We start from the raw sequence: 27,875 nt of genomic DNA on the forward strand, positions 1-27,875 counted from the left end.
TCACCCTGCTCACCCCCAAACTGCCCCCCTCACCCCGCAGTGCCCTCGCGCAGGGGACGCCGTACCTGTAGACAGTGCTGATGGTGGAGGGGAAATCCTCCTGCAGTCCCAGGAGGAAGCGCTCTATCAGGCGATGGATGCTGGGCTTCTCCTGGCGCTGCGGGAGCGAGCAGAGAGGACAGGGGTGGGATGGCAGCAGGGGGGTCCCATCCCCATCGTGGGGACACAGAACTTGGGCTCCCCACTACAGGGGGCGGGGGACATCGCTACCTTGGTGGGGAGGGGTGGCGCGATGACGGTGGGGACATCGAAGAAGTGGTTGTAGAAGGCGATCTCCTTGGCCATGTACTCCCGCATGGGACGCACCACCATCACGTCACCGTGGCGGTTGTCCACAAAGCCCTGCAGGTGCATGGCTACCAAGGGACTGCACTACCACCAAGCCACAGACCCCTCCCGCGGCATTGTGTCACCCCTCCAGGCGAGGACAGCCATCCCCAGCTCAGGGACAGGGTACCGGCGGGCTGCTCACCGTATCGACGGCGAGGAAGGCACCGCGACCCAGCGCTAGGTTGGTGAGAAGCTTGATGGCCACACGGGTGCAGCTCTCGCCTGTCATCACCTTGGTGTAGCCCCTGGTCCGGGCTGTCTGCAGGATGAGGTGGGTCCTGGGGGACAAGATGACGCTGGCTCAGAGCCACTACGCCATGCCCGGTGCCGATGCCGGGCAGGATCGGACCCTCACCGCAGCATCTGCAGCAGCTCCTCTCTTGCTGTCGACGTCTCCACGGCCTCAAAGAGCCGCAGCAGCTCCTGGGTGCGGGCAGCGATGGGCAGGCGGGGGGTGGGCGGGGAACCCACCGCGTCCTGGGTGCCGAGGTCAGGCAATGAGGTGCCACCATCCCCGTCCCCCTCCTGCCGCTGCTGCTGGATGAAGCCCTCCACGGCCTCCTTGTAGGAGGGGCTGGGCTTGCCGGACTTCTCCGGCCCTGGCTGTAATATGGATGCGGGCAGCTCCAGCGCCTGCGGGGCAGAGATAAGTACCAGGGGGAGGTTGGGGGTGGCCAGGCGTGTCCCTCCTACCCCTGCCACCTCCATACCTGCTCCAGGTGGGCCAGGTGATAGGGGAAGCCGGTCGCCTGCAGCAGGGTCTCCATGCGGGCCAGGCTCTGCTCCCGCTGTGCCGCGCTAAGCCCGCGCACCGCTCCCTCTGCAAGGCAGGGGGGCAGCGCCGGGGCCACCGTCACGGTGAAGAGGGGGCACCCACCCCATCCCCCGGGGTGAGGGGGACACCCCAGGTGGCAGCCCCCAGCCCTGACACGGCACAGATGGACACTACGCCGGGAGCGGGCAGTGGGGCAGGGAACAGGCAGCAAACGGGCAGCGGGGCTAATCCTTACCATCAACGTAGATGAGGCTGGGGATGAAGCGGAGCTTCTTGGCCGTCTCCCGGCTGAGCCCCTGGCAGAGGCGCAGGGTGAGGGAGGTGGGTGAGCGGTGCCCCTCCCCGTCCCCCCCCATTGTCCCCACTCTCACCTCCTGGACCTGCCGGAGCATGGCACTGGAGGCCGGCCCCCCCGACAGCGCCAGCAGCACCTGCGGGGACGGGAGGGACAGTCATCAGCTCCACTGCCACCACACGGGTCCTCCCAGCATCCCTGTCCCCCCCGAGTACCTTCTCTCCCGGGAAGATGACGCGGTTCTTGCCCAGCATCGCGCGGAATTTGTGCACAAAGTACTCGCGGAAGCAGTCGCTGCGGGGACAGGGCCCTGAGCCATGCAATGTCCCATGCCCCACACACTCCATGTCCCCGAGCCCTCTGTCTCTGAGCTCTGCTCTTCCCAAGCCTTGATATCCCTGAGATCCAATGTCCCCAACCTCTGATGTCCCCAAGCCCCGCTGGCCCGGAGACCCAATGTCCCCAAGCGCTGATGCCCCCAAACCCCAATGTCCCCAAGACCTGCATCCCCAAGCTTGGATGTCCCCAAGCCCTGCTGTCCCCAAGCCTCGATGTCCCAGTGACCCAATATCCCCAAGCCCTGATGTCCCCAAGCCCCACATGTCCGAGCCCCGTGTCCCCACACACCGCAGCCCCACAGCCCCATCCCGTCCGGGTCCCTCACCGGCAGAAGGCGTCCCCGAGGCGGATGACGAGGGCGGCCGTGCCCTGCCCACACTTCATGCAGGGCCGCGAGTGGCTGCGGGGACACGGGCGGTCACCGGAGGGGACGGGACCTCGACCCTCCCCAGGGGCGGTCCCGGGCGGGGGGGTGCGCGGCGGTCCCGGTCCCTTATCCACCCCAGGAGATACCGCGGGCAGCACCGGGAGATACCGGGGAGGTGCCAGAGGAGCACCGGGGGTAGCACCGGAGGGGGATCGGAGGTGGCAACGGGGGGCAGTACCGGGGACGACACCAGAGGCAGCACCGGGGGGGTACCGGAGGGATACCGGGGACAGTACTGGGGGGTGCCGGCGACAGCACGGGGGGATACCGGGGGGCTGCAATGGAGGGCAGTACCGGGGGCAGCACCAGAGACAGCACCGGCAGGTACCGGGGGCCAGCACCGGAGAGGGTACCGGGGGGATACCGGGGACAGTACCGTGAGGGTACCAGGCGGGTAGCGGCGGGGTACCGGGGACAGTGCCGGGGACGGTACCGGCAGCGGCCCCGGGGGGGCCAGCCCGTGTCCCGGGTCGGGCTCCCACCTGTCTGCCGGGAGGCGGCGGCGCCGTGCCGGTGCCGCGTCTGCCCCGCACCCTCCATCGTCTCCCGTCGCGTCGCACATGGCGGCCCCGTTCGGCCCCGTTCCGTTCGGCTCCGCTCCCGGCGCACGGCGATGACGCGGCGGCGCAGGGTGACGTCAAGGCACCGCCCCCCCCCCGCCGCCGCCGCCGCCGCCGCCATGTTCCGGAGCCTGCTGGTGGCGGCGGCGCAGCGGCCGCAGGCCCCGGGCGGGCCCCCCCGGGCGCCGCCCCCCGCCGCCGAGGCGTTGGAGGCGCAGTTCAGCTGCCCCATCTGCCTGGAGGTCTTCCACCGCGCCGTCGGCATCGCGGGCTGCGGACACACGTGAGACCGGCTCCGGGGCGGGGGCGGGGGCGGCGGGGACCCCCCGAGGCCTACCCCGACCACCGGGGCCTGCCCCAACCTCGGGGCCGGGCCCGCCGCGCTCTCTGGGCGCCCTTCCCCGTGCACTGGGATCCCTCTGGGCCCTCTGCCCTGTGACCCCAGAGAGCTCCGGGATCCCTCTCCCATCCCCCGGGTGGTGCTCGGCCCCGGGACCCCCTTCCCACCCCCAGCTGCTCCACCAGCACCGGGTGCCATGTCCCCACCCGCTCCCGGGGAGCTGGGTGCTGCCCTGTATCCCCCCCCGACTCCCCGGCCCCGGTGTGGAGGGCACCCAAGGGTCCTTCCTATGCTGCCCACCCACTGACCCCAGCCCCTTTCTCCCTCTGCGCCCAGACCTGGTTCCTGCCCCTGGAACCCCCCCCAAACTCTGCTCCAAACACCCTGGCAGTGCCGGCTGTGGGAGTCCTGCCCTGACCCCCCCATCTAGGCCACCCGTGGGTGCTGTGTCCTGGCCCCCGCAGAGAGGCCACCTAGGGCACAGCCATGAGGAGCTGGGGTCTGCTTGTCACCCCAGCGTTTTGGTGACACCTCCTTGTCCCCCTTTCACAGCTTGTTTTTGGGACACCTTGGCCTCCCCTTGAGGCCACGGCTTTGCTTGGTGCCCAAGCATGGTCTCGCTCTTCCCCCCGTCCTGCTTGTTTGGGGCTGTGGGCGCTTCATGGGGGAGATGCTGGGGCAAGAGGCGCCATGACTGTCCCTCCCCGTGCAGCGGCAGAGGCTTAGCAGCACGTCATTCCCCTGTTCTGGGTGACATGGGTGGGCAGGCAGAGGGGATGGGGATGCTGTGACAGCTGACTTTGTGGGCACCGAGCTGCTTTGCCTCGAGCCCGGGGGTGCCTTGCTGCGCTTTCTCTCCGCTGCTTTGATTTCTCATCCGTGCTCCTGCAGGCATGAGGACCTTGAAAGGAGGTGAGCCGAGCTTTAACGTGCTCACTCGCTTTATCCCTGCGTGGCCTGGATGCTCGGCATCGGTCTTTGTTTGGCTGCATTCAAATCCGTTCCCGTCCATGGGTCTTGGAGTAGTGGCATTGTCTGAGCTCCGGCTGCGCGTTCAGAGAGCTCCTTCCGAGCTTGGGCTGTGCCTGGTCTCCCCACATTGTCTCCCAAGCTCCCCGTTCTCTCCAGTTCCTCACAGTGAGGATGCTGATCCCTGGGTTTTGGGGCTGCCCTGCAGCCTGGGGCGCACAGAGTCCCTGGGGCTGGGGTCCTGCTAACCCTCTTCCTTCTGGGCTGGGCTGTTCAGTGCTGCTCTTTGTGCCCCCAGGTTTTGCGGGGAGTGCCTGCAGCCCTGCCTCCAAGTGCCGTCCCCGCTGTGTCCACTCTGCCGCATGCCCTTCGACCCCAAGAAGGTGGAGAAGGCTTCCAGTGTAGAGAAACAGCTTTCATCCTACAAGGCTCCCTGCAGAGGCTGCAGCAAGAAGGTAAAGCTCGTGGGAGAAGGCTGTCTGTCCCTGTCCTGCTGCCGATCCCGCAGCCAAGGTGCTGGGGGAGGGAGGTTGCTTGCTTTCCACAGTTGGATTTGCAGAGTCCGCTGTTCGGCAGGTCCCCAAACTGCACCTGCGAGGTGTGGTGTCCCCTCTGCGTGTCACAGGTACTGCTATGAGCCAGGCAAGCGGAGCTGTGCGGAGATGAAGGCGCTCTCTCCTAGCTGCCTTTGTCAGCAGACTGGAGCTATTATTAGACAGTGGGGACCTTCAAAAGCAGGTTGAGGTTTTCCTGCAACACGGGAGAGGCTGAGACAAACCAGCTCTGCTGCTGTTCCTAACGAGGGTAAGGATTTAGGTCTTGTTTGAGGTGCTGTAATCCTGATGGCCGTGGGGGAGCCAAACTGCCAGCATAGCCTGGCCTGCCCTGGGGCAGCCTGGGCTGGGACACTTCAGGGACCGGCTGTAAAGCCGTGATTCATGGTGTGCATCTCCGCTGATGCACTTTCTGGCTTCTGTTAGATTTGGGGATCTTGTAACGCCCAGGCTGCGGTCCAGGACTAATCTCGTGTGGTGTCAGAGCAGTTTGGGGTTTCCGGCTGTCAGCAGTTCCTCCTTCGCAAAGGAAAATAGAGATAGTGCTATGATAACGCAGCCTAGGTGGCTCGTGTGTGACCTCCGGGGACATGTGCAGCAAGTGTGCAACCCCATATCTCTCCTGTGAGGAAGGGCGGTCTGGTACAGCGTTGCCAGGCTGGTGTGGATCATCTTGCAGACCAGTGTTCACTCTGATGTTGACTTGCCAAAACTCGTCTCCTGAGCTGTAGTGGAGGCTCCAGCATTGTGTCTAGGTGTTCCTGCAGCCTCCGGGAATGTTTCTTCTCTCCTTACTCTCCAGGTGACCCTTGCAAAAATGCGCTCTCACGTCTCGTCCTGCGCGAAGGTGCAGGAGCAGATGGCCAACTGCCCCAAGTTCGTTCCGGTTGTCCCCACGTCGCAGCCTATCCCCAGGTACCACCATGCATTGAGTGGGGATGTGTGTCCCTCCTTGCAGACTGCACTGGCACTCCCTTCCTTTACAAGCCCTAAAATCCGAGCGTGTGTTTCACTTTCCCCTGGGCAATCGCAGGGAGAAACAGCAGCACCTTTTTCATTCTGGCATCTGCAGCCTCTGTACTGTCCTGTGTTCCAGAGTATGGCATGGGAGGAAGGACCAACCAGACCAGGGTGGTTCAGCCTGGAGTGGGAATGAGCTGGGCTGGTTTCCACCGTGAGTGGGTGGCACAAAGCCAAACAGGGGTGGCTGGGTTAGTTTGTAAGGAGTCGATCCAGTCACTTTCTGGGATATCTGAGCTTGTCCTTGCTCTCTTTAGCAATATTCCCAATCGCTCGACGTTTGTGTGCCCGTACTGTGGGGCCCGGAACCTGGACCAGCAGGAGCTGGTGAAGCACTGCATGGAGAACCACCGCAATGACCCGAACAAAGTGGTGAGTGATGCCGGGGCGCTGGGATGGGCTGGTTCTGTGCAGGGTAACTCCTGGAAATCCAAATACACCATAGCTGATGCTGTGTCTGAGGCCACCAGCATGCAGAGCTGTTGCTGCTGCGCATAAACTACAGCTGTGTTTCCAGATGGTTTAGTTTGTTTTAAATCCCTTTGATGGGAGGTGGGGACCTGCCTCTGTTTGCTTTGTTAGAGGCTCTCTGGAACGAGCTGCCTCTGTCCCCCTGTGCCTGCAACCTGGGTGGTGCTGGATTTCCTTTCCCCATCCCCGCTGGGTTGACTGAGGCAGGGAATTTACAGCTCTGGCACCATCTCAGAGGTGCTTGTGCACATGCGTGTAACTTATCAGTGGGCTAAAAGCAGCTTGGGCCGTGTGCCAGAGGCTCTGTGCACCGAGGGATCTGCTCGGTGGGGTGGGAGACCCCCTTATTTAGCACAATATCTGCAGGACACGCTCTGTGAGAGAGAGAGAGAGAGAGAGGGGACCTCTACTCATCTCTCCCTCGTGTCCCCTCCTCGGGGGAGATAGAGGTGGAGGAGATCTACGCTCGTGAGTCAGGGTTCCCCTTTGTCCCTGCCCACTGCAGGTGTGCCCGGTCTGCTCAGCCATGCCCTGGGGGGACCCCAGCTACAAGAGCGCCAACTTCCTCCAGCACCTCCTCCACCGGCACAAGTTCTCCTACGACACCTTCGTGGTGAGTATGGCTCTGAGCCGAAACAGGGTTATCTTCCCCGAGTCCTAAGCTGAGTGGCTGGGAGATGAAACCAGCCCTTCCCTTCCTGTGCCAGGACCAGCCTGTCCTGCTGTGCAGCCCCTCAGGAGGGAAAGGGGATGGATCCTTCTTTGGGCTTTGCGGGAGGCACATGGCGCATGCGTAGCCCCACTCGGGAGACCCCCATGGGTGTGGGGCTGGGCTCCCCGCCTGCTCTGGGAGGTGCTCAAACCGGTCATTGTCAGACACCAGGAAAATGTCTCTGAAGGAGGGGAGGGAAAGGTTACTGCTCTCTGTGAAGATGGGTTGTTTCCTCCGTGTGCTCCATTAAAACTCTTCCCCTGAGGAATTGTAACACAAAAGCCCTTTTCTTTGAGGCTTCACAAGTAGTGGGAGGGGAGCAGCTCAGCCTTGGGGGTTCTGGCTGTTGCACGTGGGAGGTATCCATGGCCCCTCTCTCGGGGAGCTGCTGACCCCTCGTGTGGGGGTAAGGGTGTGATCGCTCAGCCTTGGCTGCAGTGACCGAGGGGAAATTTCGTTAGCATCCTGCTTTTATTGCAGGGAGACTAGATTTCAGGGAAAGGGACCCACAGCTATTTACAGAGAAATATCCCCACCTTCGGGAGCGATTACTGTGTTGCATAAATCCAAACTGGAGTGCTGGAGAAGCCCGTGGCCTTGATAGAAAGCTTTAGCCTTTGGCCACAGCTTCCCATGTGGGCTAGCCGCTGCCAGATCAAAGAGCGGGATTGATGTTGGCAGGTTCCAGGCAGGAGAGGGACCATGGGCACGAAGGTTTCCCCAAAGAGCACGGCATTCCTGGGGACCTGTTTGCCAGAGGAGGTGGAGGCTCACAGCCTTGGGCGGGCCAGTAAGGAGCAGGAAGGGCTCCTTGCCATGACCACCCCTCCTGCTTGATGGAGGCTGTGTGGCCTGGCCACGCCAACTCTGCTGACCACCCCTCTCTGTTTTTTAGGACTATAACATCGATGAGGAGGCAGCGTTGCAGGCTGCCCTGGCACTGTCGCTCTCTGAGAACTGAGGGTGACTGCAGAGCGTCGGTTCGGACCCCCCCCTCTCACACCCCGTCTCCTTTTGCACACTCGGCCTTTCTGCTGGGGAGGCACGGAGCTCGTCAGCCCGCCGGCGACCCGCTGCTGCCTCTCTTCCCTCTCCTCTCTGGGCAAAACCCACCTTGTTTAAGAAGGTGGAGTCTCTTTAGCATCGCGCTGGACTGGTGAGTGAGCAGAGACATCCGCTGCTGGGGGGAGAGAGGAGTCAGCACCGAAGGGCTGGGATCGTTCCTTGGTTAGGCATTTCATATCCGTATACGGAGTATATACGTGTATCCAGATCTATTTATTATTAGATGCTTTTTGGCACCATTTGTCTTCATGCTCTCTGTTGCAATTGAATAGGTACGTAAAACTATGATGCATTTTATGCAGAAATGCCCTAGTTTGAAACTGCAATCGTCCACGTCCTTTTTGAAAAGGAAGAAAACGGCACGGAGCATATCTTTTTTTTAAACTCCACGAGGCTATTTCTGGAGACGTCGGTCTGTCCCGTCCCCTGTGCTGTGGCAGGAGCTGCCTCCTTTGCCTGCTACTGCACAGGCCAGGCCCAAAGCAGGCCGGGCTGAATCCCAGGGCGAGACGGTTGCCCTCGTGTGCCCTGTGATGGCAGTGGGTTCGGAGGAGTCTGCAGGGATGGCATCTGGCGTCCAGTGAAACTCTCACCTCCCTCGTTTTGTACCGGCTCTTGTGATACTGAGTTCTTGCATTTTTCTACATTAATTGGCGTGATGCCTTTTCCACGTTTTATAGAGCGGGAACAGAAGCTGTTACTCTTCACACTGCAATATCTGTCACTGGGGACAAGAGTATTTTTATGGAACATTATTAAGAAAGTATATTTTTTACAAAAAAAAAAAAAAAAACCCAAACAAACAAACATGCTGTGGATGTGAAATCAGGTGGGAGGCAGGAGCTGGACCCCAGGCCAGTGCGTGGGACTCTGTGGGGGCTGTGGGAAGCACGCGGGTGTCATCTTCGGTTACTTCTGGACCGTTCCCTTCCCTTGTCGACGTGTTTCTCCTCAGGTAGGTGGTGCTGCAGGAGAGACCGGGTCAAAGCAGCACCTCGTTGGCTGCCGAGCGGCTCGCGGGGCTGCCTTTTTGAGGAGCAGCAGCACCACTTGTGTTCTCAGCCGCTTGTCCGGCTGTGCTCTCTGAGCTGCTCACCCTCTCCAGGGCGCATGGTTGGGTTTACGATGGCTTAACTCGGGCAGGCAGAGCTCCGTGACGGTGCTGGAGGTGGCCGTGGGCAGAGTGTAATCTGGAGCGGTGCTTTCTGCCTGCGAGGGAGCAGGCGGGTTAGTTGTGATGTGCTGGCGCTCGGTGCAGAGCGGCTGCCTCGTATCCGGGCGATGGGTGCGCAGGAGGGACCTCTGCCCGTGCAAGAGCCCGTCCCCAACGCTGAGCATCTTGTCCCCCTGAAATAGGGGGTTGCGTCTCCCTTTCCCAGGTCTCTGCCTGGGAATGGGGCACACCTGGGCAGATGTTGATCTGGGAGATGCTCCACAGCATCCCGGTGACCTGTCCCCCCTGCCCCCCTTCCTCTCTGCTCTTCCTGCTGCTGCTGGAGTTTCCTCCTGGCGGCTGGGAGAGGGTGGGAGGGAGATCTTCTCTGCCAGGCCTTGAGTGGGCTGCTGCCAGCCTGAGCGTGGCCCCCGTGTGCAGCAGAAGCTGTGTCCCGTCTGAAGGGATGGGGGAGAGGTGCTTTGTGCTGGGACCCTGCCACCCTTTGGTGTCACCCCAGCGACAGGATCAGCCCAAGGCTCTCGGTGAAGGAACTGCGGGGAGGCGGTGGTGCACGATACCCGCAGACCTGCCACGCCGCTTCCCAGCAAGGGTTTGCGGAGAAGAGGTGTGGGAGAGCAATCCCTCTGCATGTCCCTGCTCGGAGTAGTGCCCTTTTGTGGTTTATCCGAGACCTGGCTCCAGCTCCAGCTCTGCCCCAGCAATACGGTCTTGTTTTTTACTTTGATCTAAATAGTACTGGGTGTTTTTTGGGGCTGTGAGCTCCCCTGTGCCACCGGCAGCTGTATACGAGGAGTGTGCAGAGACCCTCCCCTCCCTCGAGCAAGGCTAGCGAGGAGGGACGGGGTCTTCTCTTACCAGCACGGCATCCCTGCCACCTGCCTGGCCCCGGGGGATGTCGCTGGTGGGATGGAGAGCACTGGCATCTCCCAAAAGGGACCCGGGAGGATTCCCCTGTCCGTCCTCAGCTGGGACCCTCAGGTCCTGGAGCAGCCTCCATGGGAGCTCTTGCAGGGAGCTCCCTGCCTCTGCTACAGTGCTATTAATCTCTCTGTCTCCTTCCTCCTTCTCTTCCTCCTTTTTGCCCTGCGACGCCAGAGCAGGGGGGCAGCAACAGCTGCGTTTGTAAAGCACTTTAGGGCCCAGGCGGCGAGGGCGCAGGCGGGCGCTGCGCTGCACAGGCAGCTTCTGCCTCTCCCCGTTTGGCATGGGGTCGGATCCGGCTCTGCCCGCTGCCAGCCGGGCTGTGCCAGGGCTCCGGCTGTGCCCCGAGCCGTGCTCGTCAGTGTGTTACCCATGACTTTTTGCATAACTAGACCTTTTAACGAGACGTACTGTTTTTTGAAGAAGAATAAAATCAATGACGTATTTGTAGCAAACCATTTTTCTCAATAAAGGCAGTTTCATCCACGGGCGGCCTCTCTGCGTGGTCTGTGCCGCGGCTCTGGCGTGTCGGACATGGCTGGGGCTGGGTACCCCCCACTCCGGCTTGTCGGGGCTGCTCCTTCCCCAAACGTGGGGCTTCTCTTTACAGCTTCATCCCTGACTTGTCAACTCCTCCCGTTAACGGCAGCGGTTTGGCAATGCCATTTTGTCACCGCAGCCCTCCTCCCTGCCCTGGGCTCCCCCAGCCCTTATCTCCCCCTACCCGAGCACGTCGTGACCTGCTGTCCTAGTGCCTGGTGTTGCTAAACCTGCCTGGGGGCTGTTGGGGGGATTCCCCCACACCTCTCCTAGCATCCCCCCAGCTGTGTGTGCTGGTGGCCATGCCCCCTCCCTGGCAGCCGCGTCCTGGCTCTCAGAGGGAGGACACTTGGCACCGTGTGCCCAAAGCCCTGCTGGGCGCTGGCCAGGGGAGCGCGGTGGGTGTTTCTCCTGCGGGTGTCCCTGGGAGATGTCCTGGCCCTGGGGTTCCCCAGGGACATGGGCTGTCTCTGCGCAGCCGATTCCCTCCATCCCGGGCATCTCCCTCCCCGGGGGCAGCCACTGGTGTCCTCTCAGAGAATTTAGGGGATTCCACCCTTGTCCCAGCACTGGCCGGAGCGTGGCTCCTGTCCCTGGGGGCAGTAAAAGTCTTGGGGGGACAACGGTCAGGGCTGATCGCATTGAGGAACCACCTTATCTGCTCCCCAAACAGCGCCCACGGGGCTTTTTGGGGCAGGGAGGGCACCACAGGGGAGGGGACAGGCATGTGGCCATGCAGCCGCAACCGTGGCTGCCTGTCCCTGAAGGGAGAAGGGGTGTCGGGGGTCCCCGTGAGCCGAGGTGCCTGCTCCGTCCTACCCCAGGGGAGTGTTGGGGGGGGTTATGCTGGGTGCAAGCCAGCCCGGCTGGGCGGGGGGATGCTGCGGGCAGTGGGACCCCATGTGGGGTGGCAGTGCCGGGGGACAGGGCTGTCCCCAACGCCGTCCCTGGCACCAGCAGCGGGGCGTGCTGGTGGCGAAGGCCAGCCCTTGGGTCCCGGCGCCCTCCCCACAGCCCCGCAGCGGTGGGGACAGCCCTGTGCCCACTGGTGTCACCCCAGGCGCTGGGGCGGGGGGGGGACGGTTTGGGTGGGTGCCGGAGGAAGCCGCCGTGTGCCCCCCGTGCTATTTGCAGCTCTGCCCAGCTAAATCAGGCCCTGCACCTGTGCCGGTGGCGGGGCCGGGGGGGGAAGAATTCCATGGCCCAAAATATCCGCAGGCTGTCCCCTCCCATGGAAAATGCTTATAAATACCGGAGGGGGGGGGGGTGCACGTCCAGGGAGCCCCTGCCCCGCCACCAAGGAGGTCCCCAGAGCTCCCTGCTATGGAGAGGGGTGGGATGAGGAGGATGCTGCTCCTCTTATCGCCCTGGGTGTTTATTCGGGGTGGGATGGGACCTGCGCCCCCCCCCCTCCCGCCCCCCGCCATCGGTGACCCCGTGGGAGTGGGACTGTGCCCACCAGCACCACGTTGTCACCCCCGTGCCCGGCGTGTGCCCCCCGCCACCCCCAGGCACCCGGATTTGTGGGATATTTTCCACTGCAAGTGAGTGACCAGAGGTCAAAAATACCCCCGGGGGGGGACACGCGTGCGGTGGGGCCTGGCTGGGGGTGCCCGTGGGGGCGGGATGGGGACACCCAGGGGGTGCTGGTGGCTCCCAGCCCCTGGTATACTGGAAGCACGGGGGACTCCGGGACTAATGGGGTCACTGCAAGCACTGTAGGGGGACGGGGAGCACTGGGGGGATGCCGAGGGCGCTGGGAGCCCTGGAGGGGCACTGGGATAGTGGGGTGCTGGGCATACTGGGAGCACTGGGGGTCGCGAAGGCACTGGGAGCGCTGGAGGCACTGGCATACTGGGAGCAGTAGGGGCCCTGAAGGCAATGGGAGCACTGGGGGGGTACTGGGAGCACTGGGTACTGGGGGGTACAGGGGTTTTGGGACACTGGGAGCACTGGAGGGGTACTGGGGACACCGGGGCAGTGCTGGGGTAACTGGGAGCACTGGTGCGCTGGGGGTACTGAGGGCACTGGGGTAACGCTGGAGCACTGGGACGTTGGGGTTGGGGGGGGTGTTCGAGAGCACTGGAGGGGTACTGGGGACACCGGGACCCCCGGCCCTGCCCCGCCGCCGCCGGTCCGTAAGGGCGCATGCGCGGCTCCTTCCCGACTCGAAGATGGCGCCGCCGCCTGCCCCTGCCAGCGCCGGCAGGGGGCGGGGCGAGGCGGGGCCGCTCCGTGGTCCGATCGCTGCCATTGGACGCCGGGAGCCGGGCGCTGCGGCGCCGGCCAATGGTGAGGCGGCGTCCCGCCACGGACCACGGACACGTGGGTGGCGCGGGGGCGGGGCTTGAGGCCGCCCGCACGGAGCCGGGAGCGCCTCGGGAGCGGCGGCGGCGGCGGCGCGATGGCGGAGGAGCGGGCGCTCGCCATGGTCACCTGCACGGCCCCCGTCAACATCGCCGTCATCAAGTACTGTGAGTACCGGCGCCACGCCGGCCGGCGGCGGCTGCCCCTGCGGCCGGGACCCCCTCTCGGGGCTGGGCAGCCCCCGGGACGCGACCCCCCGGCGCAGCGGCGGGGCAGGTGGGGCGGAGAGCCCCGGGAGGAGGGCGGGCCGGTGGCGGGGACGGGTTTGCCACCTGCTGGGGGGGGGGAAAGTGGGCAGAGAAGCTGTGACAGGCCGTGCCGTGCCGTGTTGTGCCATTCCGTGCCGTCCTGTGCCATGCCATGCTGTGCCGTGCCAAGCCAACCTATGACAAGCTGTGACATGCCATGCCATGGCATCTCAGGTGATACTGTGCCATGCCGAGCTGTGCCATGCTATGCCAAGTGATATTGTGCCATGCCAAGCAGTGCCGTGCCATGCTGTGCTGTGCCAAGCCAACCTATGACATGCCATGCCATGGCATCTCAGGTGATACTGTGCCATGCCGAGCTGTGCCATGCCATGCCAAGTGATATTGTGCTATGCCAAGTGATATTGTGCCATGCCAAGCAGTGCCGTGCCATGCCGTGCTGTGCCAAGCCAACCTATGACAAGCTGTGCTGAGCCATGCCATGCCAAGGGGTGCCGTGCCGTGCCATGCCGTGCCATCTCTTGCAGGGGGCAAGCGGGACAATGACCTGATCCTGCCCATCAACTCCTCCCTGAGCGTGACGCTGCACCAGGACCAGGTTGGTGTGGGGGTCGGGGTCAGGATCGGGCCCCTCTGCCCCCGACCTGTGCACAGGGGGATGCTGAGCCCCCCCACTCCCCGCATTCCCCCCCCTCTCTTCCCTGCAGCTGAAGACCACCACCACGGCCGCCGCCAGCCGGGACTTCGCAGAGGACCGTCTGTGGCTGAACGGGGAGGAGGCCGACGTGGGGCACCCCCGGCTGCAGGCCTGCCTGCGGGAGGGTGAGTGTCCCCCACGCTCTGGGGCCGGGCGGGGTGTTCCCCGTACCGACCCCCCCTGCATGGCTCCCGTCCCCTCGCAGTGAGGCGCCTGGCCCGCAAGCGCCGGGGTGGCAGCGCCGAGGATGTGGCCCCGCTCAACCTCTCCTACAAAATCCACATCGCCACCGAGAACAACTTCCCCACCGCCGCCGGCTTGGCGTCCTCCGCTGCCGGCTACGCCTGCCTGGGTGGGTGAGCGGGGACAGGGCGGGTGGCAGAGGCGGGGGGTGGTGGTGGTGGGGGGGTGGTGTCCTCCCCTGACCCCGTCCCGTCCCCGCAGTGTCGGCGCTGGCGCGGCTGTACGGCGTGGAGGGCGAGCTGTCGGAGGTGGCCCGGCGCGGCTCGGGCAGCGCCTGCCGCAGCATGTTGGGGGGCTTCGTGCAGTGGCAGCGGGGCGAGCGGCCGGACGGCAGGGACAGCCTCGCCCAACAAGTGGCCCCCGAGACACACTGGCCGGAGCTCAGGGTCCTCGTCCTGGTGGTGAGGGACTGGGGCAGAGGGGGGGGTTATGGCTGTACCCACCACCCCCCAGCTGGGTGGGATTTGGGTGCACCCCAGCCCCGTGTGGGTGCAGACCCCGCGGCTCAGGGGGTGCCCCTCACTGGGGCTGGGTGTTCGGGGGGGGGTCATGTCCCACCACCTGTGCCCCCCCCCCAGGTCAGCGGGGAGAAGAAGCAGGTGGGCAGCACGGCGGGGATGCAGACGAGTGTGGACACCAGCCCCTTGCTGAAGGTACGGGGCAATGGGCCACATCCTGCCCCAGGCAGCTGCCTGCCCCCTGCCTGCAGGCAGGGTGTGGGGTCCCGTTTCCCTTGAGGGGGGACATTTCTCCATGCTGGGGGGCACGGAGGGAGGGCAGGCAGGGGGCCTGCACCCGCGATGCCACCCAAGCGAAGCCCAAAGGGTCGCGGTGCCGTGGGTGTCCCCAAACCGGAGTGACCGTGACCCTCCTGTCGCGGCAGCACCGGGCGGAGGCGGTGGTGCCGGAACGCCTGGCCCTGATGATGCGGCACATCCGTGAGCGGGACTTCGAGGGCTTCGGGCAGCTCACCATGAAGGACAGCAACCAGTTCCATGCCACCTGCCTCGACACCTTCCCCCCCATCTTCTACCTCAATGACTTTTCGCGGCAAATCATCGCCCTGGCACACCGCTTCAATGCCCACCACGGACGCACCAAGGTACCAGCTGGCCACACCGGCCCCGCGGGGCTCTTGGGCTGCGGTGCCGTGGTCCCTCACCAGGTCCCCGTGTCCCCCCCGCAATCCCGCCGCAGGTAGCCTACACCTTCGACGCCGGCCCCAACGCCGTCATCTTCACGCTGGCCGACACCGTGGCCGAGTTTGTGGAGGTGGTGAGACGCAGCTTCCCCCCCGCCACCAACGGCGACCAGTAAGGGCTATCTCGTCTCTTACTTGGGCTGGGGGGAGAGGGATGGCAGGGGGGCGTGGGGCTGAGTGCTCGGCCGTGCCGCAGGTTCGTGAGGGGGTTGCCCGTCGACTCGGCCTCGCTGCCGGAGGAGCTGCTCACAGCCGTGGTGACGGAGCCAGTGCCGGGGGCTGTCCGGTACATCCTGCACACCAAGGTAGGGGGCTGGGGGGGGGCTTTGGGGGCGGGCGTGGGGCAGGGGGACCCATCTGCCTGGTCTCTGCGGTGAGGCTCTGTCCCCGTCCCCAGGGACCTCCGTGGGACCCCATCCCCAGGGAGGTGTGTGAGACCCCATCCCTGTCTCCATCCCCAGGGACCTGTGCAGGCCCCCATCCCCAGGAGGGTGTGTGGGGCCCCATCCCCAAAGGACCTGTGCGGGACCCCATCCCCAGGGTGGTGTGTGGACCCCCATCCCATGCCCCATCCCCAGGGCTGTGCAGAACCCCATCCCTACGCATGTTCTTGCTGGTGTGATCCATGGGGTGGGCTTTTGGGCTCTGTGGAGCCCAGGAGCTGCCCCACAGCCCCCCAGGAGGGGTTCCCTGCAGGCAGTGGGGCTCCCTGGTGCAAAGGATCTGGCCCCCCGTAACCCATCTCCTGCCCCGCAGCCCGGCCCTGGTCCCCAGCTCCTGGATGACCCCAGCCAGCATCTCCTGGGAGCAGACGGGCTGCCCCGACGCTGCACCTGAGCCTCGGTGACACCGCCGGGGACAGCCACGATGTGTTGGGGGGGGCTCTGCTGGTGCCACCCGGGGGTGGCCTGGTGCGAAGCCGTCCCCAGCCCCGGGGTGGGATGTGACCCCTGGGGCTGGTTTTTACTGTTTTGTAAGGAAATAGAGGTTTTCCAGCTGCAGCGCTGGTTTGGGGTGTATGGACTCCATGGGAGGTGTTGCGGGGGGGGGGTTGGCATCGCCGGACAAAGGTGTGGGGCAGGAGACGGGGCTGGTTTCTCCTAACGGCTGTGCCTGGGCCTGCTGGGACGGATCCTGTCCCCCCCAAATGTCCCCTGTCCTCCTGTGTCCCCTGGGGCTGATCCTTTCTGCTTGCACAGCCCCCGGTCACCCCATGTGGCCCCTATCCCTTGCACATCCCTTGTCCCCACCATGTCACTTGCAGGACTCATCCCGTCCCCTGTCCCTTAAATGCTCCGGCTGGGGCTGATCCTGTCCCCCTGCAACACCCTTGTCACCCCGCGTGGCCCCGTGTCCCTTGCGGGGCTGATCCAGCCCCCCTGCACCAGACTGATCCTGTTCCCCCCACACCATCCTCGTCACCCCACCATGTCCCCTGTCCCCTCGTGTCCCTTGCGGGGCTGGTCCTGTCCCCGCACGGCCCCTGTGTCCCGCACCGGCGCTGTGTCCCCTTGCGGGGGGCTGAAGCGGGTCCCCATGGGGGGCGTGGCCTGTGGGATGGGGGCGTGGCCTACAGGGAAGGGGGGCGTGGTCTACACGGAGGGGGCGGTGCCTATGACGAAGAGGGCGTGGCCAGGCCCCCGTTACATCGTCGCGCCGCGTCCGCTTTCCGGGTCGGGACGAGCCGAACCGGGCCGGGACGAGCCATGGGGCAGATCGAGTGGGCCATGTGGGCTAACGAGCAGGCGCTGGCCGCCGGGCTCAGTGAGTGCGGGGACACAGGGTCCGGGCCGGGGGGGGGAAGGAGGGGGTTGCAGGGTCCCGGGGGGGTGCAGGGGCTGGGGGGGGGGGTGATGGGGACCTGGGTGCTGCAGAGGGTCCCGGGCGCCCCAGCCCTGCTCAGAGACAGCCCCCCCCCCCCCCAGTGTCCCCCTGGGGACGTGGGTGTCCCCGCACCGGCCCGGTGCAGCTGGCGGCTGGAGGAAGTGAGCCCCGCTGGGCCGGCTCCCGGGGGGGGGGTTCGGGGGGATGGAGGGGGGCGGTGAGCCCCGGGGGGGCCATAGAGGCACGGTCCCGCTCGATGCGGGTGACAGCCCCGGGGGGGGGGGGCGGGGGGTGCCAGGCCGCGCCGTCCCGGGGGCGCTGGGGGCTTCCGGGATGGTGCAAACGGGAGGCGCCGGGGACGACCGGGAAGTCCCGTCCCCGCTGGGGATGCGCAGGGTTAGAGCCTCCTCTTCCTCCTCTTCTCTTCCTCCTCTCCTCAAGTTTTCTGCCCGCGCAGGGCAGCCAGAGGGGAGCAAAGTTCGTGGGTGGAGGTGGCATGTGGCCACGGGGCCAAAAAACCTCCCCCCGCCCCGAGCCCCCCATCCTGGAGCCCCCCAGTTCCCTTCCCTGAATCCAGAGGGTCCCACACACAGCATCTCCTCGGCATCCCCCATGTCGGGGTCGTAATCCGGCTCTGGGGGGGTGTGGTGGTGGTATCCCAGGTTTGGCGTTTGTAGCCCGGGTTTGGGGGGCTGTGTCCTGGCTCGGGGGGGGGGGGCCATGTCCCCAGGCAGGGACCCCACCAGCCCCGCTCTGTCCCCGCAGTCATGCTGACGGGCGGGATCGTGGCCGTGGCGGGGCAGTTCAAGGGCTGGTACTTCGCGGCGTACGCCATGTATCCTTGCGGAGAGGATGCCCGGGTCTGGTCTGCGGGGAAAACCCTCCATTCGGGTGGGAGGCATGGACTTGGGGGGGGAGACATCATCCTCCTCCCCACTCTGGGCCCAAAGCTCTCCTTCCCTGCCCCAAACAGCCTTTGTTTTTCGGGTGAGGGTCGTGCCTATGGACTAATCTTGGCCCTGAGCATCCCTTTCCTTGACTGCCCCCCCCCCCGCAGCGTGGCAGGCGTCTTGGTCTGCCTGCTCGAGTACCCCAGGAGCAAGCGACAAAAGGGCTCCACCATGGAGAGGTGGTAAGTGATGTGTGTGTGTGTGTGTGTGTGTGTCCCCTCAGCCCTGGCACTGGGGGTCCTGGTACTCAGCCCCCCTCACAGACACACAAGGACACGGCACTGGGGTCTGGAGCAGTGGGGTGGAAGCGGGGCTGGATCCCATGTGTGGGTTCCCCATGCAGGGAGAGCATGGGGATGGGGGTCCTCAGGGCTGGGTGCCCCCCCTTTGGGGGATGCAACCCCTCTGACCTCCCCCCGGTGTTGCTCTGCAGCGGCCAGAAGTACCTGACGGCGGTGGTGAAGGTGTTCGGGCCCCTCACAAGGAATTATTACATCCGAGCCATCCTGCACGCCGCGTAAGTGGGGTACGGGGTCGGGGCAGGGGTGCAGCCCCCACCCCCCCACCCCCAGCCCCTGCTGAACCCCCAATCTCTTGCACAGCCTGGCTGTCCCCGCCGGTTTCCTCCTCTCCACCATCCTGGGCACCGTCTGCCTGGGCATCGCGAGTGGCATCTACCTGCTGGTGAGCGCAGGGTGGCTTTGGGAGGGTTTCTGGGGGGGCTGGGGGCCCTGCTGGAGGAGGAACCCCCCCCAAACACTGACGGCCCCCGTGTCTTTGCAGGCGGCGGTGCGTGGGGAGGAGTGGAGACCCATCGAGCAGAAGCCCCGGGAGCGGCCGCACATGGGGGACACCATCAAGCAGCCGCCCAGCAACCCCCCGCCCCGGCCCCCCGCCGATGCCCGCAAGAAGCAGCCGGCGGAGGTGGGGGGGCAGGTGAACCCCATCCCCGTCGAGGCTGAGTGACGGCGGGGGGGAGCCCTCCTGCCGCTGCCGCACCGCTTGTGCTCCTGCTTCCCAGCTGCACCCCAGCTCCTCAGGGGGAAAGCGGGGTGCCTGGCTCCAGGGGCTCCCCAAATCCCCAAGGATGCTCAGCTCCTCAGGGGTGTCCCCCAGCCCCTGGGGATCCCCATATCCCCGGGGATGCTCAGCTCCTTGAGGGGTCATCAGCTCCCAGAGGCTCTATAGCTCCTCTTGGATTCCCAAGGATGCTCAGCTCCCCGGGGGGGGGTGTCCCCAGCTCCTGGAGATCCCCAAATCCCTGAAGACTCCCAGCTCCCTGAGGGATCACAACTCCTGGGGATCCCTAATTTTCTGGGGGCGCTCAGCTGCCTGGGGAGGTCCCCAGCCCTCCAAGCAGTCCCTAATTCCTTAGGGGATCCCCCGGTCCCTGGGGACCCCCCAGCTTTCCAGGGAATCCCCAGCTCCCTGAGGAGTTCCTGGGCCCCACATCACCACGGAGTTGGGGGGGGGGGTCAGGCAGCTGTGCTCCCTGCACCGGCGCTCGCTGGTTTTTGTCACTTCTGCGGTTGCTGTTGCAATAAAAAGTGGGAAAAGTGCCGGCTCCCCCTGGTTCCTGTTCCCCTGGCGGGGCTGCTGGGGCTGGGTTGGGTGGGATTTTAAGGACAAACAACCCGATTATGGGCAAACGCCGTGGAGCAGCTGAAGCTGGGGTGGGGGCAGGCGGAGTGTGGCCACTGCAGGGCCACGTCCCTCCTGCTGTGGAGGGGACCAGGAGATGTCCTCAGGGGACATGTGGCAGTGGGGGGGGCAGGCCCACGCTGTTGTCCCCTCCGGAAATCCTCTGTGGGCCCAATGGTGGAGTGAAGCTGGGGGGTGGCATGTGGTCCCCAGGGTGGACCTGCACCGCAGCTGCCCCGTGTGTCCCAGGTGAACCCCCCCCAAAGCTGGTGTCACCCCTGGCAGGGTGGGGTGGGGGTGGGGACCCCAATGACGCATTTCCCTTCCCATTCGTGGGTGCGGGAGAGTATCTGGATGCCTGGGTGTGACATATGGGGACAAGGGACAACACCATGTGCTTGTGCGGTGGGGACAAATCCTTGTCCCCCTTGGGCATCAGCAGCTGCCCTGGCCCCTCAGCTCTGCCCCCCCCGCCCCCCGGCATGAACCCTGGTCTGTGGAGGGGTGCGGCCATCCCAGGGCACCCATGGGTGCCGCCGAGGCACATGGGGTGGCCCCAGCAGGTGGCGCTGGGCCCATGGGACGTGGGTGCCAGGGTTGGGGGGGGGGGAGGCAGAGCCGTGGGAAAGGTGTGGGTGGAGGGGTGCTGTGGGTGCTGGGGCTGGTTCCCCCCCTGGGGCTGGGGGTGTGGGGCACATCCCTCCCCCCCCCCTCCTTGCCCTGCCACCCTCCGCATTGCCTCCCAGTTCGTCCTGCCCTGCAGCACTGGGTGTACTGGTGCTTTGCCCACCGCGCCGGGGCTGAGAGATGCCCCACGGCTGAGCATCACCCCATCGACGTGCCTCCACCCCCCACGGCATCGCCCCCTGTGCCAGCATCCCCAACGCCCCGGCTGGGAACAGAGCAAGGACCATGTCTGGGGGTGGGTGGGTGGGTGGGTGGGGGGTGTCGGACTTTATTTGCAGGCTGCACGTTGCCAGCATTAAATAGCACATATAGAGGAGACAATAAATAGCTCTGCGGGGGGCGGGGGGGGGGGAATAAATAACCAGCGAGCCCCCGGGTAGCGCTCGCAGGGCCTTGGGCACCATGGGGGTGATGCTGGACGTGGAGTCACAGCCTTCGCAGGGAGGGTCAGCAATAAATAAGGGTTAAAAAAAGTCCCCCTGCAGCAAGGCTCATAAATAAATCATAAATAACAAGGTGAAGGTTTTGGGGGCTGGAGGGAGACACCCGGCTGCGGGGAAGGAAGGGGGGAGCCAGGTGGGTGCTCTAAAACAAGCACGGGGTGGGGGGAGGTGGATGCAGTGACATGGTCACGCTACGGGGCTCCACAGGAGCTTGGGGAGGGGGGCTCAGCGCCCGGTGCGGGGCAGGACGCAGGTGCAGCCCACCGGCACCCTGATGTAGTCCACCTCGAAGGTGACGAGGCCAGGGCTGGCGGGACGTGGGCAGGGCTTGCGCCGCAGGACCATCATGGTCTGGTGGATGGCCACCGAGTTGAGCGATGTCGTCTCCCGCCCGGTCTTGACATCCACGCAGCCGCTGCACAGGCACTCGGCAAAGGCCAGCTTGCGCGGGTAGCGGTTCTCATCCTCATCGATGCTGTGGATGGTGGTGGCGGGGGGGACACACACCGTCAGCGAGCCCCTTCCCCTGTGCCCCCCAAGTCGCCCCGTGCTGGTATCAACCCCTCTGGGCAGGCAACGGGGATGCCCGCGCAAGAAGAGGCAGGTGAGGGATGCTGGGGGAAACTGAGGCACAGCGTGGGGTGGGGTGGTCCCGGGTTGGGGGGAGGACGGACACTCACCGGTAGCGCCATGGGGAGATGGAGCGCTCGTTGGGTTCGCTGTGGAGGCCAGCGCGGAGCTGCAGCGCAGGGCAAGCACGCTCGCGGTGGCGTCGGCTTCGGCGATGGCCGGCGTTGGCCTCCTGCAAACGCTCCAACGGCGGCACCAGCTGCACCGGCACGTAGTGGTCCCAGCGCAGGCTGCGGCCCAGGAGGTGCACGGGGGCCTCGCCGTCCCGCAGCTCGCCCGCGCTGTAGCAGTGGACGTGGGGATGGTGCGGGGGGCTGCCGGGGCGGCGCAGGCTGCGGCACAGCGCCAGGGTGCCCAGCAGCGCCAGGGCACCGAGCCAGCCCTGCGGGAGAGCCCGGGTCAGAGGTGGAGGGGGGGGGGACACCCACCCAGCGCCCTCCTGGGGGACACAGCCCAGCAGGGACCCACCGCCCCCCCCCCCACCAAGGGTCACGTAGGGGTGAGCTCGCAGCCGTTCCCCCCCCCCCCGCCAACCCCTGGGGGGCTTTGACATGCACCAGCACGTGTGTGCCCGCACCCTCACCCAAAAAACCCCCAGGAGCGTGCAGCCATGTGCAGGGTGCTCACGCAGGCGCCGGCACCCGGAGCACTCGCACACGTGTGTGCACACACGCACAGGGTACCAGCACGCCCGTGTCCACACACCCACCCCCCTCAAGACGCAGCGTGTGTATGTACATGTGTGCGTGCGCAGCGCCAGCACGCACGCACACACACACACACACACATATAGAGACATAGACACACACACACACACACACAGAGCTATACAGCTGCAGAGCGCACCGGTACATACACACACACAGCACACCTGTGTGTACACACACACACAGAGTGCCAGCACACGTGTAGCTATGCACAAACACACGCACACCCCCCCCAGTATCAGCACAGGCACCCCCTGAGCACCAGCACGGTGCACACACACGTAAAAATACCAGCACATGTGTGTGACAGGTACGCAGATGTACAAGCACATACACACACACACACACACGCGCCACACACTGCCCTTCCATGCACACACACAAATCTGTGTGTACACACGCGCACACACACACACACACACACACACACACACAGAGACAGAGACACGGGACCCACCTGCGTGCACCTACGCACCCACACAGCGGTACCAGCACATCCACGCACACGGATGTATGCGTGTGTGAGTACACACACACACACACACACACACACACACACACATTACCAGCACACACATCTGTGCCTGGACTGCGCTTCCACGCGCCCACGGACGCACACCCCAGCCAGAAACACCCACACACACATCACCGGCGCGTGCGTGTGTGTGTGTACAGCCGTGCACGTGTGCACACACGACACCGGCCAGCCCTTACACGCGTAGAGCACTACGGTCCCGTTCCCTGCGTCGTTCCCCACCCCCCCCCCGGCGCCCTCCCAACCGGCACACGGGTGGAAAACCAGCAGCAAGCCCCTACCCGCAGGCTGTACGGGCACCCACATCACCCGCACCCGTGCTGCTACGCGCGCGCACACACACACCCACACACACACCCTCCGCCACGCACATCGCATGCAACCCCTATGTACATACGTGCACACAAACACCCCCACCCCGGCTCTCGCCCCATCCCGGCTCCCACCCCGCAATTCCACCCCTTCCCATTCCCCATTTACCATCAGGTCGAAGGTGCGGGGAGCACGGCCAAAATTTTGGGGGGGGAGGGGGTGTTTTGGGGAAGGGGGGGGGGGGAGGGAGAAACACCCTTAGGAACTGCTGCCCCGGGGATGCGGGCGGCCGAGTGGCAACGCCGCTGCCGCCGCCGCCTTTATATAGGGCTCGGGCAGGTGATGTACACACACCTGGAAACTCCAGCTCCGGCTGCCTTCCTCCTCCCCGCGGGGCCCGTCGTACTTCCTTCTCAACCCAACCTCTTCCAGCCCGGAAATCGGTTCCCCGACACCTCCAAAATTGTATTTGCGGAGGTCGAGGTTGGGGGGGGGGTGTGTGTGAGGTGGGGGAGCTGATGAGGACGGATACGCACAGACTTGTAGGGAAGGTGGGCGTCCCCCTCCCGCTCCAGTTTGGTTGCCCTGACGCCGTGGTGATGGGCACAGAGCATCGTGGGGCTACGTGGTCCAGGTCGCCGGAGGGCTGGGGGACGGGTATCCAGGGCATCCCGTGCCCGCCATCGGCGGGCACGGGATGCCCTGGATACCCGTCCCCCAGCCCTCCGGCGATCCATGGGGACGGGATCTCCATGCCCCAGGCCCTGGCCCCGTTGCGCAAGCCCCACGGTGATATCACCGTCACATTCCTGGGGCTGCCGGAGCAGAAATCCCAAATTGGGCAACCCTGGAAAGGGCCAGAGGGCTGTGTCCATCCCCCCCCTGCCACCCCGCCCTCCACCTCTCCCTTACTCTCATGGTCCATCACCAAGGGATGTCCTGGCGGCGTGGGATGCTCGAAGCCAGGATGATGGCGCTGAGCAGAGAGGGGAGGATGCGGCGGGACCAGAGGAGCTGGTTCAGGGATGAGTAGATGTTTGGGGTTTTTTTTCCCCCTCTTCTTTATTTCGTATTCCACATGCGGATACAGAGCCCCCGCATCCCGCCCACCCCCCCTTGCACCCCATCCCGCTACAGAGCCAGGCTTGGGCTCGCCTGGACCACAGCACCCCGTCGCGCTGCACCACGGGCTCAGCACCTTTGATGTGCAGAGAAGGGGAAGGATTTGGGCTCGGGCTCTGTCCCCATAGCAGCCCAGTGGCCCCAGTATAGCAGGAAATACAGTACTGGTTGCGGGGGGGACGACACACATGTGGGAAAACAGTTTTGCACAGCCGCAGGACCACGTTTTCATCTTTTACCGGAGAGACGGGGTTTGTACCCGTTTTGGCAGTGACTTCACAGGGTGCCACACAGCCCAGGGAGGCAGGGACGAGGCAGAGCCTCCCGCTGGAGACAGGAGCAGGGACCCCAAACGTCCTCCCCTGAAGGTCTGGACGAGCAAAGGCACCCCCAGATCACACCAGGTGGAGCCAGCTACGGCAGGACCCCCGCTAACATTTAACACCAGCGGGACACTGGTTTCATACTGGGTGGAAGGAGCAGGGCAGGACTGCAGGCTCACAGCAGTGGGGGCCCACGGGGGGGAGGGGGGGGCTCAGGGGCACCTCCGGTGAGGGGATGCGGTGCTCCCCCCCAAGAGACAGAGCAGCTCCTCCAGCTCCCAGTGGCCGGAGCAGAGTCCACGTGGGCACGGGGGCAGCCGTAGCGTGGGCAAAATAAACTACACACCCCGGAGATGGGGGGGGACAGGCCCCCCCCCCCCCCCCCAAGGCAAGGGAGAGGGAGGAGAGGGGAGGCAGAGAAGAGTTGAGAAAGGAAGAACTGGTTATCAAAATACTTTATTTCAGGGAGTTCCCTCAAAAAAAAAAAAAAAGGAGAAAAAAAAAAAAAAGGAAAAAGGACCCTCCTTGTTAGACAGACGTCCCCACGCCACCTTCAGGGCTCCTTTTAAATCAACCAAAACAATCCGCTGCTTAAAATAAAAGACAGGTCATTTTCCCAATCAGACTCGAGTCAAGAATATATATATATTTTTGTTCCTGGGGTGGGAGGGCGGGGGGGAGAAGGTGATGTTGCCAGTAGTTCACAGCAGTTTTCGGCTCTCTCGTTACACAGTATATAGAACTGCATTGCTGAAGACACTCGACACACAGCAGGGCTAACTAGGAGAATACAACTCAAGGCTAGCAAAGAGGAGAGGGCAGAGAGAAAGAGAGGAACAGTGAGAGCATCCGACGGGGCTGGAGTCCTCTGTGCATAATTTACATGGAACCGGCGCCGGCAGAGCCAGGGGGGAGCTGGCCCCGCTCGCCCTTCGGGAGCCGGAGCGAGTCATGGCGGGCGTCTCAGCTGACAAAACTTCAGTTAATTTTTTTTTTTTTGTGTGGTTTTTTTTTTTAAAAAGAATCGCAGCCAAAATAAGACAGAACTGCAAAATCCCAAAGTGGCCGCTTTTACACTATTTATAAAAACATGAACAGTCACTAAGGGGGAGGGCAGAGCGTCGCTCCGCGCACGACCCACTATACTTTGCCCGGGATTTTGGCCCGCTTGCGAGCGATGGCATCTTCCACCGCCTTGAGCTGCTTCAGGAGCTCCTCCCGTCGCGACAGGGTGCTGGACTTGCCCGCTTTGGCGCCCGTGGGGCCTGGCTCGGATGCTTTGCCCGGTACGCTCGTGACTTTGCTGGAGCTCTTGGACTGAGGCGAGAGCTGGCGTTTCCTGGAAGGGGGAGAGAGGAGAGGATGAGGAGAGGGTGGTGAGAGGGCGCTCGCCGGCAGCACGCCGCGCTGGAAACAAAACCCTTCGGCATCTGCTCCGGCAGAAAACATCGCTCTAAGTGCTGGTGGAAGAAAACAGGTTCAAGATGCGAGGCCTGGGGTCGGTAAACTGGCTGAAACAGTAAAAGATCAGCTGCTCTGGGGGGGATCCCAAAATGTGAACTTGGCCCCACGGCCACCACGACAGTAACCCCCAAGGGCCGCGTCGGCTGTTGTCAGCAGTTTGCTGGGGGATGCACGTGTGCAAGGGAGCTCACCGTCACAGAAGCAAAGAGGGGAGAGCATCACGGGTAAGAGCGCAGCAGCCCTGGAGAACCTCCACGGTCTCAAAAATCCTGACAGCCCCTGCCCCGCGATGCTGCTGGCTCTTGTGGTGCGGAACTGGCAGTTGTGGGGAGCTCACAAACCCCGGCGCGGCACTCCAGTTCTGCTCCCATGCTCTGCTGCAGTCCGAAGCCATTGCTGCACGAGCAAAGCAAAGCTGGGGGAACATTCCCTCCCTGGCCGGCCCCGCACGGAGAGGACAGGAGCCATTGGTCGCTGTCACTGGCAGCGGTGGCTTTTCCTGGAACAGGCTGTGAGCGGGGCTGGGGGCAAGCAGCCTGTGGCTCTTCCCACCGCAGGCCACCACTTCCCTTTACGGTGGGACAAGGATGAGAGGGCCGGGAAGCAGAACGGCATCACGAGCCTGCTGGGGTTTTGCAGTGCTGCTGGCTCGGTAACACACCAAAGGCACAGTCCGAGCCACAGCCGGGCTAATGACTGGCTCCACGCAGGAAAGCCTGTGCCACTGCTGCTGGCAGATGTCAGCAGTGGGAGTCACCGTCTCCTCTGCTAATGCCACCTGCACCCTCGGTGGGGGTCTTCAAGCATGACCCAACCAGCCTCAAGAAGTTCAAAACAGGAACAGACCTACCGTTCGACTGCCCCAGAGAAACCCAACGTGTCCTCAACCACCCCCGTGCCTGGGCACCGGGCACGCCGAACCCACCAGGCGACACTGCCAAACCAAACAGTAGCAGGCAGAAGAGGGTCAAGAACCCAGCACACGGCCAACACCACCTGCCTGGAAAGGCTGAGGTTCCTCTTCGCTGCCAGAAAACAGGACCTCAGGGCCTGAAGGAGGACAGGGCTGTGGCAGCCAAGGCTAGGTTTTGGTTTGGGAAGGCTCTGACGCACAGAAATTGAGGCTCGCTCGTGCCCCAGGCTGGGGAGAAGGGATGACACGAGTCCTGCTGGCCAAGGAACACAGGGGTGCGGGACAGGGCTGCGTCTGTTTGCTCACAGAGATCCTCGGAGAGATGATACTAGAGAAATGCAAAGCAGCGCCGGCTGGCTAGGGGCAAGGAGGACCGAGGAAGCTTTAGGTGTGCCACAGGAGGTGCTCCGCAACCCTTTAGCCAAAGGGCTTTGAGTGGAGCACAGCCCAAGGCCCCTGGAGCCACACATCCAGTTCTGCAAAGGGGTATTCCCAGTACAGAAGCGGGTGCGGGCTGCCAAGAAATCGGACGTGAGCTGGTCACCTGTCACCAGAGGGGATGGAAAGGCATAAAGCCAGGGCTGGTCATCATTCAGCGTCACGCAGGGGCCACATTTTAACAACTCACAGCAGCAAAGTGAGCAGTTGAGAGTATGCCAGGCTAAGAGAGAAAGGGAATCGGGCACTCGAGCCAGGTGCCACAAGGAGCTCGGCAGCGGGGTGAAGGGGTTGTACTTCCTTTCTCATTAGCACTACGCAGCACCAGCGAGAGGCAGAGGCATTGGCACGACTGAGCTTGCACCTAACCCACTTGGCTCCTCTTGCTGGGACTGACCTCAAGAAAACCCCCAGGCTCCTGCTCGTTTCTGAGCTGGAACAGCTTAGCCAGTGGCTTCCACGTGAACCCCCGAGCGCCTCTGGCTCCTGCCCAGGGAGCTCCGCATCCTTCCTCTCGCTGTGCCTCCATGACAACTGGAAACTAGGGCCAGAGAGCCTCAGGGCTGTCCCGAGAGGAGGGTCTGAACCACTGGAGAAGCAGAAAAGCGTGAGCT

At 64.1% G+C, this 27,875-nt stretch overlaps 6 protein-coding genes across 18 annotated transcripts in view; 3 read left to right on the forward strand and 3 right to left on the reverse strand.

The window, feature by feature from the left end:
- CTU2 (cytosolic thiouridylase subunit 2) overlaps positions 1 to 2,843 on the reverse strand; it is a 3,925-nt gene extending 1,082 nt beyond the window's left edge. For 2 of the 4 annotated variants that reach the window (XR_012586451.1, XM_074582699.1), the window contains exons 1-10: positions 2,709 to 2,843; positions 2,125 to 2,199; positions 1,676 to 1,754; positions 1,537 to 1,596; positions 1,401 to 1,461; positions 1,101 to 1,210; positions 746 to 1,023; positions 533 to 668; positions 271 to 402; positions 66 to 157 (exon numbers count right to left, since the gene is read on the reverse strand). Coding sequence is in view for 3 of the 4 variants with exons in the window: in XM_074582699.1 (XP_074438800.1) it covers positions 66 to 157; positions 271 to 402; positions 533 to 668; positions 746 to 1,023; positions 1,101 to 1,210; positions 1,401 to 1,461; positions 1,537 to 1,596; positions 1,676 to 1,754; positions 2,125 to 2,199; positions 2,709 to 2,788 (1,103 nt within the window). In the remaining variant the exon portion in view is untranslated. Of the gene's footprint in view, positions 1 to 65; positions 158 to 270; positions 403 to 532; positions 669 to 745; positions 1,024 to 1,100; positions 1,462 to 1,536; positions 1,597 to 1,675; positions 1,755 to 2,124; positions 2,200 to 2,708 lie in introns of all 4 variants that reach the window. The other 2 variants (XM_074582701.1, XM_074582698.1) reach the window with 2 other exon arrangements.
- A 44-nt stretch (positions 2,844 to 2,887) lies between these two features.
- RNF166 (ring finger protein 166) lies at positions 2,888 to 8,156 on the forward strand. 3 transcript variants are annotated; one of them, XM_074582704.1, is made up of 7 exons: positions 2,888 to 3,069; positions 4,394 to 4,550; positions 4,721 to 4,899; positions 5,452 to 5,564; positions 5,927 to 6,041; positions 6,646 to 6,753; positions 7,748 to 8,156. In XM_074582704.1, exons 4-7 carry the CDS (start codon positions 5,467 to 5,469, stop codon positions 7,811 to 7,813), a joined length of 387 nt encoding a protein of 128 aa, XP_074438805.1. In that variant the 5' UTR covers positions 2,888 to 3,069; positions 4,394 to 4,550; positions 4,721 to 4,899; positions 5,452 to 5,466; the 3' UTR covers positions 7,814 to 8,156. The 3 variants fall into 3 exon arrangements, with proteins under 3 accessions (XP_074438805.1, XP_074438803.1, XP_074438804.1); XM_074582703.1 differs by having other exon boundaries at positions 2,908 to 3,069; positions 4,672 to 4,899; XM_074582702.1 differs by lacking the exon at positions 4,721 to 4,899.
- Positions 8,157 to 12,880: 4,724 nt separating this feature from the next.
- On the forward strand, positions 12,881 to 16,273 carry MVD (mevalonate diphosphate decarboxylase). The gene is made up of 10 exons (XM_074582705.1): positions 12,881 to 13,029; positions 13,659 to 13,729; positions 13,839 to 13,953; positions 14,034 to 14,180; positions 14,273 to 14,472; positions 14,650 to 14,724; positions 14,955 to 15,173; positions 15,269 to 15,384; positions 15,469 to 15,577; positions 16,029 to 16,273. The coding sequence occupies exons 1-10, from the start codon at positions 12,960 to 12,962 to the stop codon at positions 16,107 to 16,109; spliced, it is 1,203 nt and encodes a 400-aa protein (XP_074438806.1). The 5' UTR covers positions 12,881 to 12,959; the 3' UTR covers positions 16,110 to 16,273.
- A 600-nt stretch (positions 16,274 to 16,873) lies between these two features.
- Positions 16,874 to 19,605, forward strand: CYBA (cytochrome b-245 alpha chain). The gene is made up of 6 exons (XM_074582706.1): positions 16,874 to 17,036; positions 17,862 to 17,931; positions 18,154 to 18,228; positions 18,480 to 18,563; positions 18,649 to 18,730; positions 18,830 to 19,605. The coding sequence occupies exons 1-6, from the start codon at positions 16,979 to 16,981 to the stop codon at positions 19,010 to 19,012; spliced, it is 552 nt and encodes a 183-aa protein (XP_074438807.1). The 5' UTR covers positions 16,874 to 16,978; the 3' UTR covers positions 19,013 to 19,605.
- A 1,010-nt stretch (positions 19,606 to 20,615) lies between these two features.
- IL17C (interleukin 17C) lies at positions 20,616 to 23,755 on the reverse strand. The gene is made up of 3 exons (XM_074583014.1): positions 23,627 to 23,755; positions 21,498 to 21,829; positions 20,616 to 21,292 (listed from the first exon to the last, which is right to left on the reverse strand). Exons 1-3 carry the CDS (start codon positions 23,753 to 23,755, stop codon positions 21,043 to 21,045), a joined length of 711 nt encoding a protein of 236 aa, XP_074439115.1. The 3' UTR covers positions 20,616 to 21,042.
- A 1,131-nt stretch (positions 23,756 to 24,886) lies between these two features.
- ZC3H18 (zinc finger CCCH-type containing 18) overlaps positions 24,887 to 27,875 on the reverse strand; it is a 50,830-nt gene continuing 47,841 nt past the window's right edge. For all 8 annotated transcript variants that reach the window (XM_074582711.1, XM_074582708.1, XM_074582707.1 and 5 more), the window contains one exon: positions 24,887 to 25,785. In XM_074582711.1, coding sequence (XP_074438812.1) covers positions 25,587 to 25,785 — 199 coding nt within the window. In that variant the 3' untranslated portion in view covers positions 24,887 to 25,586. The remainder of the gene's footprint in view (positions 25,786 to 27,875) is intronic.

Source organism: Larus michahellis, chromosome 4, assembly GCF_964199755.1.
Source record: "Larus michahellis chromosome 4, bLarMic1.1, whole genome shotgun sequence".
NCBI classification, from domain to species: Eukaryota; Metazoa; Chordata; class Aves; order Charadriiformes; family Laridae; genus Larus; species Larus michahellis.

What these genes read in the sequence shown, in the direction of transcription:
- MVD (XM_074582705.1), top strand. Translation starts at nt 12,960, where the DNA reads ATGGCGGAGGAGCGGGCGCTCGCCATGGTCACCTGCACGGCCCCCGTC. An exon ending in CCCGCCACCAACGGCGACCA is followed by an intron (nt 15,385 to 15,468) that starts GTAAGGGCTATC and finishes GCCGTGCCGCAG; the next exon opens with GTTCGTGAGGGGGTTGCCCG. An exon ending in GGTACATCCTGCACACCAAG is followed by an intron (nt 15,578 to 16,028) that starts GTAGGGGGCTGG and finishes CCTGCCCCGCAG; the next exon opens with CCCGGCCCTGGTCCCCAGCT.
- RNF166 (XM_074582702.1), top strand. Translation starts at nt 2,906, where the DNA reads ATGTTCCGGAGCCTGCTGGTGGCGGCGGCGCAGCGGCCGCAGGCCCCG. An exon ending in ATCGCGGGCTGCGGACACAC is followed by an intron (nt 3,070 to 4,393) that starts GTGAGACCGGCT and finishes TTGTGCCCCCAG; the next exon opens with GTTTTGCGGGGAGTGCCTGC. An exon ending in GCAGAGGCTGCAGCAAGAAG is followed by an intron (nt 4,551 to 5,451) that starts GTAAAGCTCGTG and finishes CTTACTCTCCAG; the next exon opens with GTGACCCTTGCAAAAATGCG.
- CYBA (XM_074582706.1), top strand. Translation starts at nt 16,979, where the DNA reads ATGGGGCAGATCGAGTGGGCCATGTGGGCTAACGAGCAGGCGCTGGCC. An exon ending in TACTTCGCGGCGTACGCCAT is followed by an intron (nt 17,932 to 18,153) that starts GTATCCTTGCGG and finishes CCCCCCCCGCAG; the next exon opens with CGTGGCAGGCGTCTTGGTCT. An exon ending in GGCTCCACCATGGAGAGGTG is followed by an intron (nt 18,229 to 18,479) that starts GTAAGTGATGTG and finishes GTTGCTCTGCAG; the next exon opens with CGGCCAGAAGTACCTGACGG.
- IL17C (XM_074583014.1), bottom strand. Translation starts at nt 23,755, where the DNA reads ATGGAGATCCCGTCCCCATGGATCGCCGGAGGGCTGGGGGACGGGTAT. An exon ending in CCTCCGGCGACCTGGACCAC is followed by an intron (nt 21,830 to 23,626) that starts GTAGCCCCACGA and finishes GCTCTCCCGCAG; the next exon opens with GGCTGGCTCGGTGCCCTGGC. An exon ending in ATCTCCCCATGGCGCTACCG is followed by an intron (nt 21,293 to 21,497) that starts GTGAGTGTCCGT and finishes CACCATCCACAG; the next exon opens with CATCGATGAGGATGAGAACC.